Genomic DNA, 19,465 nt, shown 5'->3' on the forward strand with positions numbered 1-19,465 from the left:
CACTATAAAAATAGTCAATTTCATATAAAAGTCCTGAATTCAAAACTGTAATCTAGTAAAAGAGAAATGTTAAAAGCAAAATGTACTGAAAAGTATAAAAAGTATAAAGTAGAGAGGTGCCCTGCAAGTCTGAAATGTTTTGCTTGTAAATCTTAACCTACAAACTAACTAGTACTAGTACAGCGGGCAGAATAATATTGTGGAGCTAAAAGTTCAATATTTCTGTTTGAAACGTGGTGGGAGAGAAGTTTAGAGTTGCACAAAATTGAAGTACCCAAGCACAAGTAATGTGTGGTTAAGTATAGCACTTACTTTTCCACCACTGGGCTGTTTCCAGTGTGTGTTAGCACAGAGCCTTCCTGCACAGTGAGGTGACTGTACCAGTGCATCAGGTAGAGCACCTGATGTGAGATGATCTTGAATTTTGAGCAGCGCTCATGCCAGAAAATGTACAAGTGCAAATCCACCACATTCATCTATTTTCCAGCCGCTTGGATGCCTGAAGTCTCCTCAAACAGCCACAGCATTCACCACGCAGCCTGATGACGTGTGACTGACACTGGAGGTAGACCGTTAAATTGAGAAACATCTTTTGATGGGAAATCAGTGACGTCCGTGTGGTTTGAATCATTTCTGACGATCAGTGTACAAATCAGTGGCTAAACCAGCTAAACCATGTCCCACAGCCTCAACAGATGGTGCTGCGGTGTTGATACACACACACACCCGGGACATTTTCTGTGAGGGATGTGTCATTCTGTAGTAATGACACCACAAACAAGACGAGCTGGCCCTAACACTGAGAGGACATCTAATTTACTCAGATTCTTCATATTCATCATCTTGAATCTTGTTTTGTTATGACATGCTGATAGTAAGGGGATATTTTGTTCCTTTCTAGCGTTCATTGAGTTGTGGTGTTGGTGATGTATTCAGTAACACGCAGGACATGATGCTCCTTGGGTGGCAGTACCAGGGACTTGGGTTGGCTTGGAGTTGCAAGTAAAGAATATCAATTTTAGCAGGAAAATGCTGCCATCTAGGGGGTAAAAGTCTGCACAAGCTTTTTCTGCAGAAAAGTAACAGATATACATCTACTCCCCAATTATTATACAATCCTGCCATCTAAAGGTGATTCTTTAAGTGGTTGTGACATTGATGAAACTGACAGAGCAACTGCTGTTTGGAGAATATTTGTTTTGGTAATTTACACAACACACTGATCAGAGTTTTGTTAAATGTTGGCTGTTTGGTAATGAATTAACAATTATTTGATCCTGTGTAATCATTTATGAAAGGCATTAAAGTACACAACAGTAACTTGTAATTGATGAAAATCTACCTTTACTTAAACAATAGTAATCCTGTAACGTTGAAGGTGTATGTAGAAATAAACAGTAAACCCCCATTTTCAAATAGAAAAAATTAAAGGGGTGTTATGCGGTATTAAAATGTCTGAAGTAACTGATTAAAAATATATGTAAGAAAGGAAAACACATTCAGCTGCCTAAAACACAACTTTGTGGTACATCATTGGTGTGGGGCATAACTGTGTTTAAGGTATATCAGTTGAATTATACAAACATAGTATATGCAAATATATCATATTACAAAGGAAAGAAACACTGACACACATGGTTTGGTGATAGGGGTACAAGGGATGTTTAAGAGCTGTTGGTGTTTTATATTCATACATAACAATCTTCTGTCTCTAAAGAAATCACAGTTTAAGCTAGTCTAATGTATTAACATTTATATTTACAAAAAACTGAATATTTTTGTAAATAACTGATATTTTAATTAGTGAGATGGCATTGAAACATTTCATAATTTCGGGATCAGGATTTTACTGTAACTCGTACAACATCAGTGCACTGCAGTGCTGTAACATTTGACAAAAGTTGAAAAATGAGCAATGAACGAATTACATATGGCTAAAGACTGAGTTTATTTTATGTTATTGAGATATAACACTAAGAGAGAACAATGAAAGGTTTCTGTTAAAATGAGCAGCAGGAGGATTCAATGGACAATAGTTTATGAAAGTTCCTATAACAGTTTGGTGACAACCAAAGGTCATCGCGGTATCCAGGATAACTCACTCTGGAAATCTTCATCTGCTTTTATCAGTGCTCCCTCTTGTGGAAAAACTCCAAAGCTGCATGCATATGTAAACATCAACCACATCCACAGGCATATACAGTTCAGTATTTATAATGAGGTATAGGAGTCTAGTGCAGACTATCTGTGTCAATAACCATTATCAGTTTTAACAATATATCCAGTATATAACATTATTTCACTTTATATATTAGGGTCCACGCTGGCTTCATCAAGAGTCATGTCATGAATGTGATTAACATCACATTTCCATTATGCCATTACATTAGCTTATTACCTTTTTTCATGTTAGATGGTAGAGGCAGAGATGTATTCTGTTTATAATACCTCCAGTTCATTACAAATTTAAAAGACTTGGAAAGCGCTAGTGTCACGATTCATCCAAAGGCTCTTTCGTTCCCTCCTTCGCACCTGCCATCCCCTCCCACCTTGTTTCCATCCAGTCCAGTCACCTGTCATACTCCATCTGCCCACCAGATGTCCTCAGACTTATATTCTGTGTCTGTATCCACTTGCTCAAATGTTTGCCATTTTCTCTTTCACCTAAACTTCCCTTCCCACTCCCTACCTGTGTTGCTACCACCAGCCATTACAGATAAAGTTTTTTTTCCCTCCAGTTTTCCATCAGCCACCCCACTGCACAGCCTCTCTGTCATACACATATACTCACAGAACATAATGACAATTATAAATCAGTTAAAGGATGAGCAAAATTATCCAGACAAAAATGAATAAAGTTACGTTTTATAAGAATCTTTCGTACAAGCCACGTCAGCAGATCATGGAGACAAAAAATCCTTTGAGATCTAGACACGCCTCTTAGCACATACTGCTTGGTGTTTTCATTTTTCACAAGTTAGAGGTGTCATGATAACGCCAGAAACCTGTTCTGCTGTCTGGTTAATAAGCTTGTTTCAGTTTGAAACAAGAACATGAATACTTTCTTCAACCATCCTAGTGAACAGATTTGTAGTATCGCTAACTGCACCCTCGCTCCTACTATGAGCTGCTTCACCAGACAGATTGTTACATGTAAAATACCATTAAGCAATAATTAAAGTTGTTAAGTATCCATGGCTTGATTTCTTTATATTATTTCATCTGTATAATGACAAATTTTAATATTGAGTTGCATCTACAAATCATGCTAACCTTAATTTTAACAAATTTGTTCTTCAAAATTATGCCAGATAAATTGTAGTAGTAGTATTTCCATATTTTTCCCCACATGGGACCACCACTCCCCTGTGTCACAGCCTTTGTGAAGAGACAAAACCTGGCTGAAATATAATACCCATTATTCCAGGTCAAGTCTATTGTGTATAGTTTGAAACTGGGGCATTATAATGTTTCTTCCCAGCAACACTGTCTCCAGAGCTGGATTTGCTTTCTCTACTCACTATGACGACAAAGACAGTTTGTTTTGTGCCTCTGTGGTTAAGAAGCTGGATCATCATAGCTTTTGGTCAACTGCTTTTCTTACTGCTTTTTGGAGCTGTTATTGTTGGTAAGCAATTTACACTTTTAAATTATAAAATATCTGTTTAAAAAAAAAAAACTATTAAATTTCTTTGCTGCATGGTGCTGTGTGCCACACATCACTGTGCTGTTGTTGACATTTTGTGATTATTGTGAGTATTACACTAATACAGGGGTTACTTGTAAACATAAAAATATATGCTGCAGAAATGTGATTTCAATTGTTGTTTTCTGTTTGCCAAAAAAAAAAAGTTTCTAAAGGTATAATGATGACCAATAGGTGTTTCACCCAAAAGTACTAAACTTTGTAATTTTTTAATATATCTTCTATTTTTGTGTCAAACAAGACAAGTTGTGTTTTGAGAAAGGCAGAATCGGGGCATTTATCACCAACCAGTTAACTATCTAAACCTAGCTTTGACTGATAAGGAACATCCCTTCTTTGTAAGTTGTTTAAGGTAATTCTGGGAAATGGAAACCACAAAATAAAGGGGAAGCACCACTGAGGAAAACTGGGAACATTTTAAAAAAGTAAAATGCAAATCTGATTACTGTGACCTAAAGAAAGATTTAGCATCAAAAACAAACTTTGTCCAATTCATTTTTTTTTTTTTTTTTGGTCTTAGGTTTAACATTTTAAATCACTTATTTGATGTTTCCAATGTATCATCTTCAGTTTCATGCTAACAATGACAAACCATATACAATATTGAGATAAAAGATACAGTTTTTCTCTGTATCCTATTGGTTTAATGTTCACTGTGTCAGGTTCTTCAGGGGAATCTGGGCCAAGGAGAGGAACTGACCCCAGGTCATCAGATCAGCAGTCACAGCAGCATTCCTTCGCTACAGGTTATCAGTGTTTCTCTGTACTTGCCTGAAGAGGAAATTTGGCCAAGTTAATAAAAGCATATTACAGCAGCATATTCATTTAACATTTTACTTTTTAACAGTGTTAAAATCAAAACATCATAACTTAATGTCCTGTCTGCTCTGTGATGTGTCCACAGCCTTGCCAATGCAGATTCAGTATGACACCAACCTGACTGAAAATAATGTTCGTAGAAGAAGAAGCCTCGCCTCTGCTGACTCTGCTGACTCTGTTGTGCCTCTAAATATTCTGACTGCCTCTCATCTCTCCGATCTCAGAGATCTGGTATCAGACAAGAAAATCACAGGTTGTGCAATTGCACCACACCCTCCTCACTCATCTCATCAGAGCACAATTAAATAAATTCAGTGTTATCTAAAATGAAGATAAACTGACCAACCATGACCAACTACTGAAACTTTTAGTCAATTGAGGAGAGGAGTCTCTGATCTCTATATGTGATTACACAGCTGCACCCCTCAGTGAAATGTATATTTTATGAAAACTAAAATAACATCATCTGGGTAATGCAAAGCACTGAATAACACCTTTTTCTGTAGAATTACTAGACAGTTTTTGAAAATCAATTTAGTAGACTCTGGTGTAGTTCATGACCCATTTGACACTATCTGATGTTTCCAGATACAGTAACTTCCACCTTATCTCACTTACATGTGTTTTTTTTTGGGGGAAAGGGGTTTATAGATGTAGATAACCATTGTTACATTGCACTTTAGACATTGAAACACTGTACATACAGCAGTGCTGCGTAACGTAGTGTGGTGGTAAGGACAGACCCTCCACTGAATTTAACCACAAGGTGGCAGCAAAAGAAAGAATTTCTGCTTGGGTGCTAGGACAGAAACATAAAAATAGCAATTGTGGGCGGGAGGGAGAGGAGTAGAGTGTATAGTCAACCACTGTTTCCATACCTGCCCCCATTTTTACTGAAAAATCTTCACTGAAACCAGTGAAATTATCTTGTGCATTCCTTATGTCACATTTTATTAATTTTTGTTTTCTTCATATGAAAAGACATTGTTTCACTGTGTGTATGAAATGTGGTCTGACGTGACACTATAAGGAAGAGTGCAAAGCTCTGGATGAAACTCTGGGATTTATGAGTTAAAAGATTTATAAATGTACAATAGACAACAATTGCTTTCATTATCCTTTGAATAGGTAAGATCATCATACTAAGGACAAACAATGACAATTACTGATTCATACCTGATATTTATTAAAAGGCCAGACTTAGCTTGCAAAAATTGTTCAGTCCAGATCTGAATAGAAATGGTTGAAACAGTTGTTTGTGTGTCATTTTTATTGTGCAATTCATATGAGAACTTCCTTTTTTCTTTCTTTCTTTTTTTGTTTGTTTGTAGTTCATTTAGGTCTCCGTGTAACTCTCAGTGGTCCCATTGAGCTTCTTGACCAGGTCCTGTCCCTGAACAAAGAGGTCAGTAGATTAAACAACATAGCTACATCATTTTACAGGCATGTAAATATAGCTTTCCTTTGTGGTGTCTGCTCAGGAAAGAATGTGGTGCATGTAGTTGAGAAGGATTAAAATCATTGCTGGTCTGGAAAAACTAAAATGAACATGTAAAAATATAAGACTAAATATCCAAAGAAGCTGTTGCGTCATCAGATAGATTGTAATGACATGATAAAAGAAGAGCATGGTGACTTTGTTTGAAGAAAAGCCAGGCAACAAACTCACCGCCCAACTAATCAATGTTCACCGAGTCTAAAGGTCAAAGGCTGAAACCTCTGTGTTGGTTTTGGTCAGACTTTATCATTAATTCATCTACAAACAATGGAGCAATTCCTCAGTAGTACAGACGCACAGCAGCTGAAGTTATTTCATTTATATTGTAATCCACAAACTCAGTGGTATTTCAGACTGACGGGACCTGTTAATTAAAGGACAGGCATGTGTGGATTAAAGGATTAGAGTCTCAGGAACCCAACAGAGTGCTGATGTAGTGGTGTTGGTGGTGGTGGCAGGGGGGGGGGCAAAGAAAGGTTATTTAAGAAGTCACTGAAGCTATTTTGACAGTTACGTGGAAGAAGCAGGTGAGGCACTTGAAGCTCTTGTGTTGAAGTTAGTGCTTGTGACTGTTGTGTCTTTGTTTGCTCTTAGGCAGGAATCTACAGCACTGGAGGGAAGGAAGGACTCTTTTCCATGAGAGTTGTGGCAGTAAAGAAGGCTACTTCAGCACCCTGAGATTTCATCATCCAGCATCTCATGCATTATTTATGAGAAATTCATAAAAGAATAACTACACTCATTATTCTTGAGGACCATATTCTTCTTCATGAGGACTTTTTTGTTGTTGTTTTTTTTTTTCCAAATCAATGCTTTGTGTTTAATCATCCATTAAAGTTTGACTTCATTGTCTTTGATGTCTGACTGCACTGACAGTTGCCCCGCCCATAATATAGACCAGCCAATAGCAATACTAGCTGAACATTTATTCCCTCCCTCTTACCGGTGCCCCCGATGACCACGAGGAAGTTTTTCTGCACTTCCCCTGACAGAGAGGGGACAGCGAGGTGAATGGCTTGACGGTTCATTGTAAATAAAAACGGATCCGCGCAGCCGCAAGTGCCAGAGGAGGATGATGATGACAGACTCGGTCTCCGCGGACGACACGCTAACCGAGGAGGAGAGGGAGTTTCAGAGGATTATAGCTCTGATCGGTGGTAAAGAGAGGATTTATTTGGTCAGCGATGCCTGTGAAAGTAAAGAGGCGGACGGGGGTGATGCCGGGATATTACAGGAGTTTATACACGACATGTTTCGCAGCAGCGGCCACGCGAACAGCAACGGGCAGCCGCACTGCTCTAACCCAAGCAATCGCGACGATACCGCAAGTGAAAGCCACATCAGCAGCAATACGGAGACAGCTACATGCAGCGAAATACCTCTAACGGTGAAGAGGCCCAAGGATTTGGATTTGGGAGAGGACGGGGAGAAGGTGAAGGAGAAGGAAAAGTGGCCGACGCGCAACTGCGGCACTCAGAAAACGGCGACGAGCAGGATAAACGTTTACAGCCAAAAGCGAGTGATAGACTCTCCTATCATTATCTTTATCTTCAGACAGACATTTGTCAGCAAAACTTCCAACGAAGTTTGCTTAAAAGAGATCCTGAAGGACGTGAAGGCGCGTACAAAACGTGCCGAGATCGCCCGGCCGGCTCTGATTGGATTAATACGCGCCAGACAGGAGAGCGCCGAGACGCGCCGGTGTGCGGAACTCCTGGAGCGTCTGATCCGCTCAGTGTTCCACAAACATCCACCAGAGACAATATGGACTGGCTGTTTCATCCCGAACACAGAGGACAAAATGCTCAGCATCAAGAAAAACGCCTGCAAAGTCATATACTCCTCTCAAACAGCAGGTGTATTAACATACTTGCTCCATGTTCCTTGAGTAGTTTGTAGTGAATGTCCTATAATGTAATGAAATCTTCAGTTTGCCCTTACACACTTTTTTTCCTTCTCAAGCACACGTCATCAGGGCAGATGTTTGTTGACATGAAGTTTGAACCCCGGTGGGCCTACTTTACACACAGCATCCTACAACTTATATGTAATTATTACTCATAGGCAAATAGTGATGAGGAAATTAAATCAGCTCACCATACATTTAGAAACCCATAGTCGTTCAAAGTATCCTAAAGGAATATAATAAGTAGTTATAGAGGCATCTTGGGAGATAAAACACATTTGCTCATGATAGTAAAATTGTATACACACTAATTAGTACAGTAAGAGTGAAAGTCCAAGGCAGAAATATTTGGCAAACACTGTCATGATCTGTATCAGTGCACTCAATTATGTAGGTCAATGGATGACCGCACATTTCTGCACACATTTTTCTTCCCAGGCATGGCTGCAAAGGCCCAGGAACAGAGGGAGCATTCACAAAGTGATCAGACCCTTAGATAAGCTGCCAATTTGCTAAACGCTTTATTATGTCCTTTTAGGTAATACCAGGGATAGAGGGAACCCGCTTCTCTGGCCATTCCAATGTTTGTTCTGGCCTCGGAGAAGAGGAGCCAGAGGCCACACAAACAACTCTACAACCAGCAGGCAAGCAGGTAGCGGCATGGTCCCAAAGTTCAGTCTGATTGAGTCTGATATGCATTTTTTCTCACACAGGATACTTTTTGTCTTTCACCTTCTTTTCTTTTCTTTTCTTTTCTTCATTTTATTTTTTCTCATCCATTTTATACACCAGCTTAGTCCTGTTCAAGCTTCTCCTGGGACTGGAGTCTGTCCCAGATTGCACCAAATAGGCAAAAGGCATGGATACAGGTTGCCAGTCTATGACATGGCCAACAGACAGACAAAGACATTCATACATTAACTCCTCAAACTTCTTTTTAGATCAGATCTCATACAGTGATGATCAACAGTCGTTTAGAAAAAAAAAAAAAGAAATGGAAGAAGCAGAAGAGACCAGCCTGAATATACCAGAATGCAACGTGGCCAAACTTTGATTGACATTATGTTGCAAAGACTACAACACTGCGCTGAATCCCACTGCAACCTGATTTGTCTTCAGTTAAATCAACTCAATTCCATTCTACTTGTTTTTCAGGTGACACTGGGAGCGTAGAGGAAGGCATTCCTCTGAAAACCAATTCCATGTCTGTTGGACCTCATGTGAACAGAGAACCAGCAGCTGGAGGGGACAGCTGATGTCAGGACACATGACCTGTGGCTGCAGGCCTATGGCTTTAGACAATCCTGCTTTTACAGTCAAGAGAGAAGTTGGCCACATGGTGCTATAAAGAATTACTACATATTACAGCATTTCTTCTTGGTGCTCAATATCTACACTGCTGAGCCAATGTGATTCTTGTCTTACACATTGTCTGTGATCTACAATGGGTAGTCACTAAAGGGTTATTGTGTATGTGCAGATCAGTCTGTAGATACAGGTCAGGAGCTTCAGTTAATGTTCACATTGGACATCAGAATGGGGAAAACGTGATCTTAGTGACTTTGACTGTGGCCAGACGGGCTGGTTTGAGTGTTTCTGAAACTGCTGATCTCTTGGGATTTTCATGCTCAACAGTTTTTAGGGTTCATTCAGAATGGTGCTAAAAACATCAGTGAGTGTGGTGAAAGTGAGTGAAAACCATCTTAAAATGTACAACATCGAACAGAAACCTTAAAAACAGATGCAGAAGACTATATCTGGCTCCGTTCCTGACACCCAAGAACAGAAATCTGAGGCTGCAGTGGGCACAGACTCACCAAAATTGGTCAGAATTTGGTCTCAATTTCTGCTGAGGCAGGCAGGCGCTAGGGTCAGAGATTGGCATCAATCGCATGAATCCATGTACCTAACCAGCCTTGTGTCAACAGTCCAGACTGGTGGTGGTGTAATGGTGTAATTTTCCGTATTTCTATATTAGTGTTTCACATTATCACACAACTAATCTGGGACCAGGTGAGATGCTGGTGTAGAAAAACTGACTCACTGAGCAGGAGTAACTGGTATTTTTTTCACTCACATTTATCAGGATTTTGTGCCTTAGATCAGTGCTATTAAGAATAGTATTATCTTTAATAGAAATGGAGCAACCTGCTTTTCAGTTATGTTGTAATGTAGTCTACAAACTGGTTTGTCTATTCATATAAATAAACACATTTAAACCTGTGTGTATCTCTACTGAAAAAGGACATTCTCTACCTATTCTTTCACCAGACTGAAAATCAGACATTCTGAGATTTAAAAGGGCAGCTGGAGAAGTCCTTCAGTCAACACTGCACTGGCAAGTATTATCTTTGCCAGAATGAAAGCCACATGATGTCTCTTGAGTTCAATGAACCTCATTTGCCAGGCAAACTTTTTATTATTATTTTTTTTATTATATGTATGTAAAAAGGCAGAGATGAATTCAAAGTCAAATGCCACAGCATGAGCAGCAGAAGAGACAAATAGGAATAGTTGTTACGGAAACTGTACAGCATTGGATATATATTTTTTAAACTGACCGGTTTTTATTAGTGAAGTTGGACCAAGCACATGTGCAACATGAAGTGTGCAACACCAGATAGTATTAGCTCAAGATCATATAATACCAGTAAAAGATTACTTATTTAAGAGCGATAATACAAACAAATAACAAAATAGAGTAGTTTTACCATGAAGGTTCATCTTTAAATAAAGGCACCAGAAGACATAAATATAAATAAATACCAATTTCATTAATCAGAGCCAGGAAAAAGTTTGCTGTGGATATAAAATTTGGCTATGAATATAATAACATCGATCAGAATTTCTCGTTATTTATCAAGGAAACCAAACAACATTTTTCCATCTCAGCTAGATAGATATTTTTTGGAAAGGCAGATAGATCCTTGGAAAAAATTCTACAGTATTGACAAATAAGAGTGCGATAGTGTCAGTGGACAAACACCACAAACAGTGTATGTGGTTTTAACAAGTTGGTTGTAAGACAAAGACTTGAGGGATAAAAACAGTGAATCAATTTAATGGTCATCTCTAATTTTATTACTGATCATATTATTAAATGATCAGTTATTCCAGTGAGAAAGACACACACATTTTACGTCTTTTTCTTTTTTGTTTTGTTTAGAAATTTAAAAACGTATTTTGACTCCACTGATGACTCAGGTTGGTACCATAGACTGTATATAAAGAGGTTGGTACACAGCATAGAAGTATGGTACATGGAAAAGCCGGTCTATAAATACATACAATGAATATATTTCCACAGTCCTTTTTAATTGCAATGCGAAGTTGTGGGATAGTATTTCAATTTGTAAAGCAAACACGGGTTGATCTGATGTACGAGGAAATACCGCTAAATATAATAAATATAATAGTTCAGTGTGTTTTTTTAGTCAGGCGCGATTGAGGCCACCTACAGCGGAGGTCCTTTAGAAGGGGACTTGCGGTATTGGACAAAAAGAAGTAAGCAGCGGTTGCGCCTGGTTCATCTGTTTTACATACTATAAGTCTGTTATCTTCTACATCTCTCCTCTAAACACACGGAATTCCACCGTCGAACCGGGATCTTGGGGCTGAGGAGGGAATAAAGAGCCGATCATGATAACGTCTGCCGGTGAGTTGTAAAAAGTGTTTTTATTTTGGTAGCCGTGGCTTAAGCTAGCTGCCATTGATTTAGCTGAGTCACACAGCTAATGTAGCATTTGTCCGTCCAGCCGTTCGCCAGTGACAGATAATAAATCCAACAGAATGTTTTTCAGGAAGGAAACGCATTCTTCAATGTGGCTTTGGTGTGACAAGGCGACAATTTTAACCACCTCAAGGTTATTAAAATTCAGGAATTTACATTAAGTTATTGTAATGTTAATGCTAACAGTGTTGTATAGGATAACTGCTATTCAGATAATAAGGTCGTCATATTCATTGTTTATGAAAACATGTCAACGGTTTTCTTGTAAGCAACGATTCCCGATGAAACGTGTCATATATTCTTTTGTGCCTTAGGTACATCCTACTGTCTTGTATTTTGCAAAACGCGTTTGGATTTAATCATTCACCGTGCTCTGTGTGCTACATTACAGCATGTTTCTGTTCGTCAGAAAAGTTTCGGAGTTGTATCATTGAATATAACTGGTGTCCCAGTACCAAAGTACCACTTTGATATTTTCTTTATCTGTTTACTGATTGGGTAAACTTTTTAATCAGATGCACCTGACATCTAACGTCTTTAAGCCTTTGAGCCACAGCCCTAAAACCGTTTTGTAACTACAGCTGAGACGATGAAGTTTTTGTCATATATATTTTTAAAGCATGTATTATTTATATGTATTCTTGAGGATTTGGACTTTTGGTTTAAATAACAGATGTATCTTTTTAGTCAAAACGTAACAACTTCTCTCTCCATTAAGTTTAATGTGACACAACCTAACTTTGATGCTCACATGTGGATTGGATCGTCATAATGACACACAAGGATGTGTTAAAAACAAGCAGTATAGCTCATTTTGCTTTTAAGACCAGGGCTATTGATATGTTGATTGACAGTGAGATACATCAGTTGGTTTATGTCCATGCATCACTTAAACACTATGTGGAACACTTGTTCCACTGGGGCGGAGCACTACACCCCTCATGTGTTCATATTAACTAGACTGTTGTTCAATATAATGTCTAACTTAAGTGGCTTATTTTAAGCTTTGTAAAAACTTTTAATATTAAAATCTATATCTTAATGTAAAAGAAGGTATATGCATTTTTGAATCAAGAAACCACTTAATCAGTTTGTTTTTTTCCCCTTTTTAGCTGGAATTATTTCTCTCCTTGATGAGGAGGAGCCACAGCTCAAGGTAAGAACTGGCTGTAGAGTAGTGGATCAGGTGCCTGAAGATGGGTAAACTCACATACACAGTGAATTTAATGTCATATCATGTAGAACACTATTCAGAAGTGCAGAGAATACAGTGTGGTTTTTACTTATTGATGAAAGGGCACTGGCTCCTCCTGAAATAAATGTTTCAAGAGTCAAGTGTGACAGCTGGAGGTTTTCCTTAGAGCTTTGAAGTGTGGTGTGAAGTTCTCTCTGTACAGAAAAGGAGGCAGAAGGAGGGCTTGTAAAGACTAACACTCCTTCATGAGCATTCTTTGGTTTTACTCACTGTATGATGGGTCATGAAACCACAAGCCTATCACCTCTGCATGCCTCTGACTGTGTGACAGAAATGCAGTTCAAGCTTTGGGTCTTATGATATTGTTATAGTCAGCTTTGTGCTACCCTTCTACATTCATATAAGCCTTGCATAATATAACACTGAAGTTTAAACTCTGTATGGATGCACCTTCACATCATCTTTTTTCTTGGGCACAGAAGATATTGAGTAAACTGAGCTGAACTAATGACACAGTATGTACACATATGTAAATGATGTGAATACAATATCTCTCTTTCATTTGCAGGAGTTTGCTCTACACAAGCTAGACTCCATTGTTAATGACTTCTGGGCTGAGATTTCAGGATCAGTAGATAAAATGTAAGTACTACTTCTGTTACCCTGGAGACTATTACTGACTCCTTCCTAGTATCAGAGGTTGCTGCCTTGTGGCACAAAGTGCCCTGTGGGTCATAGAAACAGATGTGCAGATGTGATAATACATATACATTCAATAATAATACAAAAATGTCTCTTGTTGTAGCAAGTTTTCAGTGTATGTAACCATTTGGTGTCTATTTTCAGCGAGGTCCTGTATGAGGATGAGACATTTCGGAGCAGAGAATTTGCTGCCCTGGTGGCCTCTAAGGTTTTCTACCACCTCGGAGCTTTTGAGGAATCTCTAAACTATGCTCTTGGTGCCGGAGATCTCTTCAATGTCACAGATGACTCAGAATATGTGGAGACCATTATTGGTGAGTGATGAAAGAAAAACACTGAATCTCATTTACCAGACTTAAATGTTTTTTTAGTGAAACTGCCAGTGTGAAGTAAATGAATGGAGAAAAAAACCCTCCAAATTCCTACCCTCAGCTAACTAGCAGGGCTTTCTGGTAGAGAAGTCAGTGAATGACATTCAGAGTAAGATGCGGACTTGAACTATGTTGTTGAATTTAGGAGTGAAACTGAGACCCTCTTTTCATCCCTTTTCTTGTGTCTGTCAGCCAAATGCATCGACCATTACACCAAGCTGCGGGTAGAGAATGCTGAGCTGCCAGAGGATGAGGAGAAGAAAAGCATCGACCCCCGCCTTGAGGGCATTGTCAACAAGATGTTCCTGCGTTGCCTTGACGATCACAAGTACAAGCAGGCCATTGGCATCGCCCTGGAAACCAGGCGCCTTGACATGTTTGAGAAGACTATCTTGGAATCGGTCAGCAGCTATTGTCACTCACAGCTGACTTGGCATTTGTTTGGAACATCTACTGCAATCATTAATACTGAACAGGATAGCCCCAAGTCTCATACAAGAGTCTAGAGTACTTTGCATGATAATGCCCCAAAACTTTGACGGAGCTTATGAGAATCAGTTTATTCTAATACAGTTAATGGCCTAAAGTTTGTCATGGTGACAGTGGCTGATTTCACTTATTGGCACAAGCGTAATTCTCATACAAGATTCTCACATTTTGCTTACTGTTGTTGATTGTCCAGAATTATTCCCTTTATGTAATGAAACATGTTAATAACTGTTTTTTCTTTATCCCCTCATGCAGAATGATGTTAGTGGACTCCTTGCCTACAGCCTGAAGGTGTGCATGTCCCTGATGCAGAACAAGAAGTTCCGTAACGAGGTGTTGCGGGTGCTGGTCAAGCTCTACATGAACTTGGAGAAACCTGATTTCATCAATGTCTGCCAGGTAAACATTAAATAGTCAAAAACAGAGTCTAGTTGGTGCTTTGTCAGCTAGTTATTGGTTGTCTGGGGAATTTTAACATGTACCTTTACACTTCATACTTATTAATTTGCTTAATTCCTTGATTACTTGCAGTATTTTTGATGTCAGTTTGGATATTTATTACTGATGCTGCTGTAATAAAATCTGCATAAGATCTTCAGTATACTCAACATGTAAAATATGATTTCTCGTTTGTTAGCTAAAAGCCACATTAGCCCTGAGTCATACCAGCAGCTGTTCATGTGTTTCATGGATTATCTAAATTATAGGTACTGCTATGTGCTGATCGTTTGTACTGCTCTTCTTTCACAAAACCAAATTTTGCAAAAGCTGTGAACCTAATTTTTTTTTTTCTCCTTACCTCTCTAGTGCCTGATATTCCTGGATGACCCGCAGGCTGTGAGTGACATCCTGGAGAAACTAGTGAAGGAGGACAACTTGCTGATGGCCTATCAGATCTGCTTTGACCTGTATGAGAGTGCGAGCCAGCAGTTCCTCTCCTCAGTCATTCAGAACCTGCGGACTGTTGGAACACCCATTCCTGCAGTCCCTGGCTCCACAAATACAGGAACTGTGCCCACACCTGACAAAGACAGGTGGGTAGGAGACAATAACAAGAACATGCTAATACCTAGGTTGTTGCTCTGTGTGAGTGGTTTATATTCATAAGGGCTTAGGGATTTTTACTGCTAATGGTTCTGATTCAAGCTTCATAAAATGCCTGTTTAGACTTTCCATGAGTCTGCAGACCTACATGATGACCTACAGTGACACCAAGAGGATAGTCCTCATGTGTTGTGCATTAGTTTTTGCATAGCGTTGAGTCATACCTGCTGAAATGAGACTAAATGGCCTATTAGGTCGAGTACAGTAAATATATGGGAGACCTAAGGAACTAACTGAAACTCTGCATAGGCTTATTATAGGTATTGTGTTAGTTACTTGTCTTGAGGTGATTAAACACTAATGAAAGTTGTTATTTTGTTAATTACAGTGATGCAATGGAGACAGATGACAAGGCTGGCAGCTCCCCCGCTGGAAAACCAGCAGAAACAGTAAGCTCTTTAGATTGTTTTGTATTGTGGCACTTTTGTAATAATACCAGGTGCCTGTCACTTTTCTGTGTCTAAATAGAGCAGCTTTGACATCTCATCATATTGCTTCTCTGTGTTTTTGTAGAAGGATGAGCCCAAAGACCAGAACGCCAAAATGATCAAAATCCTTAGCGGAGAGATGGCCATTGAGCTGCACCTGCAGTTCTTAATCCGAAATAACAACACAGATCTAATGATCCTCAAAAACACAAAGGTAATGTAGGCTAGTAGCAAAAGGAATAACTAAGAAAGTATTGTTTACATGGAGTGTGCTGTCATTCTTCTATCTGAGCTTTTTTTCCCTCCATCACTCCAGGATGCAGTCCGAAATTCAGTGTGCCACACAGCCACGGTAATAGCCAACTCTTTTATGCACACGGGAACCACAAGTGACCAGTTCCTCAGGTAACTATGCTGTCAGAACAAAGCAATCTATTTCATAGATCACATAGAGAGACTGAGAAACGAACTTAGTCCAAGTGACATTTAGACCAAAGTTTTTTATTTTATTTTATTTTATTTTTTTACTTTTGTAGAGAAAACTTAGAATGGCTTGCAAGAGCCACCAACTGGGCAAAGTTCACAGCCACAGCAAGTCTGGGTGTCATCCACAAGGTAAGTCTACGATGATAATATGATCAAAAAAGCATTATTAAGTTTATTCCAGACTTTATTTAATTTTGAACGTGCTGTGTTTTTCAGGGCCATGAGAAAGAGGCTCTCCAATTAATGGCCACCTACTTGCCCAAAGATACTTCCCCTGGCTCAGCCTACCAGGAGGGAGGAGGCCTGTACGCTCTGGGACTCATTCATGCTAACCATGGTGGAGACATTATTGACTATCTGCTCAGTCAACTCAAGAACGCCAGCAATGATGTGAGTTGTTTTTTTTTTTGGGATGTTTGCTTTGATTGCTGGTTTATTGTGACATATATTATTGAATGTGTATCACAAAAGGATCAGTAAAGTCTACTGGGTCAGTTGGTTGGTATACATCCTGTGTTCCATCTCTCATGGTCTGTTTTACTTATTTATTTTCCTCCTGTTGTACAGATTGTCCGTCACGGTGGTGCCCTTGGCCTTGGTTTGGCTGCATTGGGCACAGCCAGACAGGATGTTTATGATCTCCTCAAGTCCAACCTCTACCAGGATGATGCTGTCACAGGTGCATAGGCCATTGACAAAATATCTAAATAGAGAGGTCAAACATATACAGAGCTGTATTCTGTAGGTAGTGGTTTTGCCATGTCTCTAATATGCCTTACTGTGTGATCTAGTTAAGTGATGTACGTTATTATGTAACCTTCCAGGTGAAGCTGCAGGCCTGGCTCTGGGCCTGGTCATGTTGGGGTCCAAGTCAGCCCAGGCTATTGAGGACATGGTTGGCTACGCGCAAGAGACACAGCACGAGAAGATCTTGCGTGGCCTGGCTGTGGGAATCGCCCTGGTCATGTATGGACGTATGGAGGAGGCCGATGCCCTGATTGAAAGCCTTTGCAGAGACAAGGTGAGGCACTCAGAGCAAACCAATTATTTTCCAACAACAATGACGACTGCAGTGTCTTGTTTTTGTGGCACTTGTGCAGCTTATGCACATGATGACAAAATACACTTGGAGTAACACAAGCTGAATTCATTCAAAGAGAGGAAAAGGGGTTGAAAGGGTATTACAAAAATTGAGTGTGTCTTACAAGGTCATTGAACTCCATGAACCTTGCAGTTCAAGTTGTACTGTTTGATGCATTGAGTCATTTATGTACTCATACAACTCCAGGTTGTGTGTGTAGTTAACGTCATATGGGAGCCTCTTCCTCTGTATTGTATGACAGAAACTATTCTTTAAGACCTGATGTGGGAAATGACTCAAATTATGTTGATCTTAGCTCTGCATTCAGACATAAAGTCTCAAAGCTCTGCTTCCTCTCACTGTCTATGATAGGACCCCATCCTGCGGCGCTCTGGTATGTACACTGTGGGAATGGCCTACTGTGGCTCCGGGAACAACAAGGCCATTCGACGCCTGCTACATGTCGCTGTGAGTGTTTCCTGTTTGGTTTTCCTCACAACACAGTATTTCACTGAGTGGGAGACAGGTTTATCATGCTGGCAGCGAAGCAAATGCCAGGGCAAGGGCTGTGTAACTGTAGCTGGCATCATAATTCATAATACTTAGTTTAATACAGTGATGTATGTTTGTTTAAAAAGACTGATATTAGTTTCTATTGGGAGTTAAACATTTAATTAGCCTTAGATGATTAAACTCACATTCAGTTTTGACTAGAGGACATCAGTGTTGCTCCTAATTGTTCGTGAATTTGTAACTGAAGTTCAGAAAGTCAAGAACAGTTTTATTGAAATTGGTGTTAATTGGTAGAATCACCAGAATATAGAATATAGTGCTGGGGCTAACACTGAAACACTTAATTCTAACAGGTTTGCCAGTTTAAAATGATGACACTGCAATTTAGAGCTTCATATTATTCAGTGTACTTCATTAAGCCTGTTGCACCAACAGTTCAGCATGTTTTCCTGTAGGTGGTGCCTTACACAAGCTAAAGCTATGAGATGGTGCAATAGTGAAGCATGTGCCTCATTCTGTGAGCCGTAACTGAGCCACATCATTAAGGTTAATTGGAGGATTTGATGAGTCTCAGGATCAGACTTTGGTTATGTGACTGCTTTGCTTATTTTGATTAAGGTGAGTGACGTGAATGATGACGTCAGAAGAGCTGCTGTCGAGTCCATCGGCTTCATCTTGTTCAGGTAAGATCCAGACTGACTTACTTGAGCTGTGAACATTCTATTTATTTGCTTTACATTCACCAGATGCTTTGTCTCTTTGAAGCCTCAAGGTTTTGGCCAGAATTTCACTTCTTTATCTGCCACTGCACCAACACACATTGCTTTGTGTTGAGACAAAATGAAATGCGGAATTCATTTGTGTAGTTTGGCTCATTTTTGGAAATCTAAAAAACAGTCTTGTTAAAAATTGTTTTTATACTCCTCAAGGTGAGGTTTAAACAGAAATTAAATTTTGGTATAGCACTAAAACTGGGTATTGTATTGAGAGAACTTTGTAATCAGTCCTAGAGAGCAATGTTATTAAACATTTTCTTCTTAAACAGACTCCATCGTACAACATTCAGTGTAATCTCCTAGGTTCTCTGCTGTGTTTATCACAAATATGTCACTGAAATATTTTTACAGTTTCCTGCTTTTCCATACAGAACAACTCTTAAACAAACTCATTTGTCCTTATTTGATACAAACCAGTAAAACTCTGGTTACACTGGTTTATTTAAAGCAAGTGGTGATACTGCATGCATTTCAGCATGCTTATTCAGGAACAACTGCAATTCTGTTTTGTTATTTAAAAAATTTGTAGTTTTGTACTTCTGATGAGGTGTACAGACATTAACACCTTCTCTTTGGTGTGATTAGATGCACTGTTGTCTAGAATTTGCAATAACTTCCTGGTCTTTATGGAAGGTATTCTTCTGTCAGACGAGGCTGAACG

General features: G+C 39.3%; 2 protein-coding genes across 2 annotated transcripts in view; both read left to right on the forward strand.

The window, feature by feature from the left end:
• Nucleotides 1–6,990: 6,990 nt before the first annotated feature.
• Nucleotides 6,991–10,152, forward strand: LOC108881249 (uncharacterized). Its single transcript, XM_018673117.2, has 3 exons — nucleotides 6,991–7,879; nucleotides 8,468–8,581; nucleotides 9,085–10,152. Exons 1-3 carry the CDS (start codon nucleotides 7,096–7,098, stop codon nucleotides 9,183–9,185), a joined length of 999 nt encoding a protein of 332 aa, XP_018528633.1. The 5' UTR covers nucleotides 6,991–7,095; the 3' UTR covers nucleotides 9,186–10,152.
• Nucleotides 10,153–11,407: 1,255 nt separating this feature from the next.
• Nucleotides 11,408–19,465, forward strand: part of psmd1 (proteasome 26S subunit, non-ATPase 1) — a 39,680-nt gene continuing 31,622 nt past the window's right edge. The window contains exons 1-16 of the mRNA XM_018673113.2: nucleotides 11,408–11,584; nucleotides 12,772–12,815; nucleotides 13,423–13,496; nucleotides 13,701–13,870; nucleotides 14,120–14,328; nucleotides 14,672–14,815; nucleotides 15,224–15,450; nucleotides 15,849–15,909; nucleotides 16,034–16,162; nucleotides 16,265–16,353; nucleotides 16,485–16,563; nucleotides 16,651–16,824; nucleotides 17,002–17,113; nucleotides 17,259–17,455; nucleotides 17,888–17,983; nucleotides 18,647–18,711. Coding sequence (XP_018528629.1) covers nucleotides 11,569–11,584; nucleotides 12,772–12,815; nucleotides 13,423–13,496; nucleotides 13,701–13,870; nucleotides 14,120–14,328; nucleotides 14,672–14,815; nucleotides 15,224–15,450; nucleotides 15,849–15,909; nucleotides 16,034–16,162; nucleotides 16,265–16,353; nucleotides 16,485–16,563; nucleotides 16,651–16,824; nucleotides 17,002–17,113; nucleotides 17,259–17,455; nucleotides 17,888–17,983; nucleotides 18,647–18,711 — 1,886 coding nt within the window. The 5' untranslated portion in view covers nucleotides 11,408–11,568. The remainder of the gene's footprint in view (nucleotides 11,585–12,771; nucleotides 12,816–13,422; nucleotides 13,497–13,700; nucleotides 13,871–14,119; nucleotides 14,329–14,671; nucleotides 14,816–15,223; nucleotides 15,451–15,848; nucleotides 15,910–16,033; nucleotides 16,163–16,264; nucleotides 16,354–16,484; nucleotides 16,564–16,650; nucleotides 16,825–17,001; nucleotides 17,114–17,258; nucleotides 17,456–17,887; nucleotides 17,984–18,646; nucleotides 18,712–19,465) is intronic.

This window comes from Lates calcarifer, linkage group LG17, assembly GCF_001640805.2.
Source record: "Lates calcarifer isolate ASB-BC8 linkage group LG17, TLL_Latcal_v3, whole genome shotgun sequence".
Taxonomy (NCBI): domain Eukaryota; kingdom Metazoa; phylum Chordata; class Actinopteri; family Centropomidae; genus Lates; species Lates calcarifer.

Coding starts and splice junctions, on each gene's coding strand:
- LOC108881249 (XM_018673117.2), top strand. CDS start 7,096: ATGATGATGACAGACTCGGTCTCCGCGGACGACACGCTAACCGAGGAG. Junction 7,880..8,467: donor ATACTCCTCTCAAACAGCAG/GTGTATTAACAT, acceptor ATGTCCTTTTAG/GTAATACCAGGGATAGAGGG. Junction 8,582..9,084: donor TACAACCAGCAGGCAAGCAG/GTAGCGGCATGG, acceptor CTTGTTTTTCAG/GTGACACTGGGAGCGTAGAG.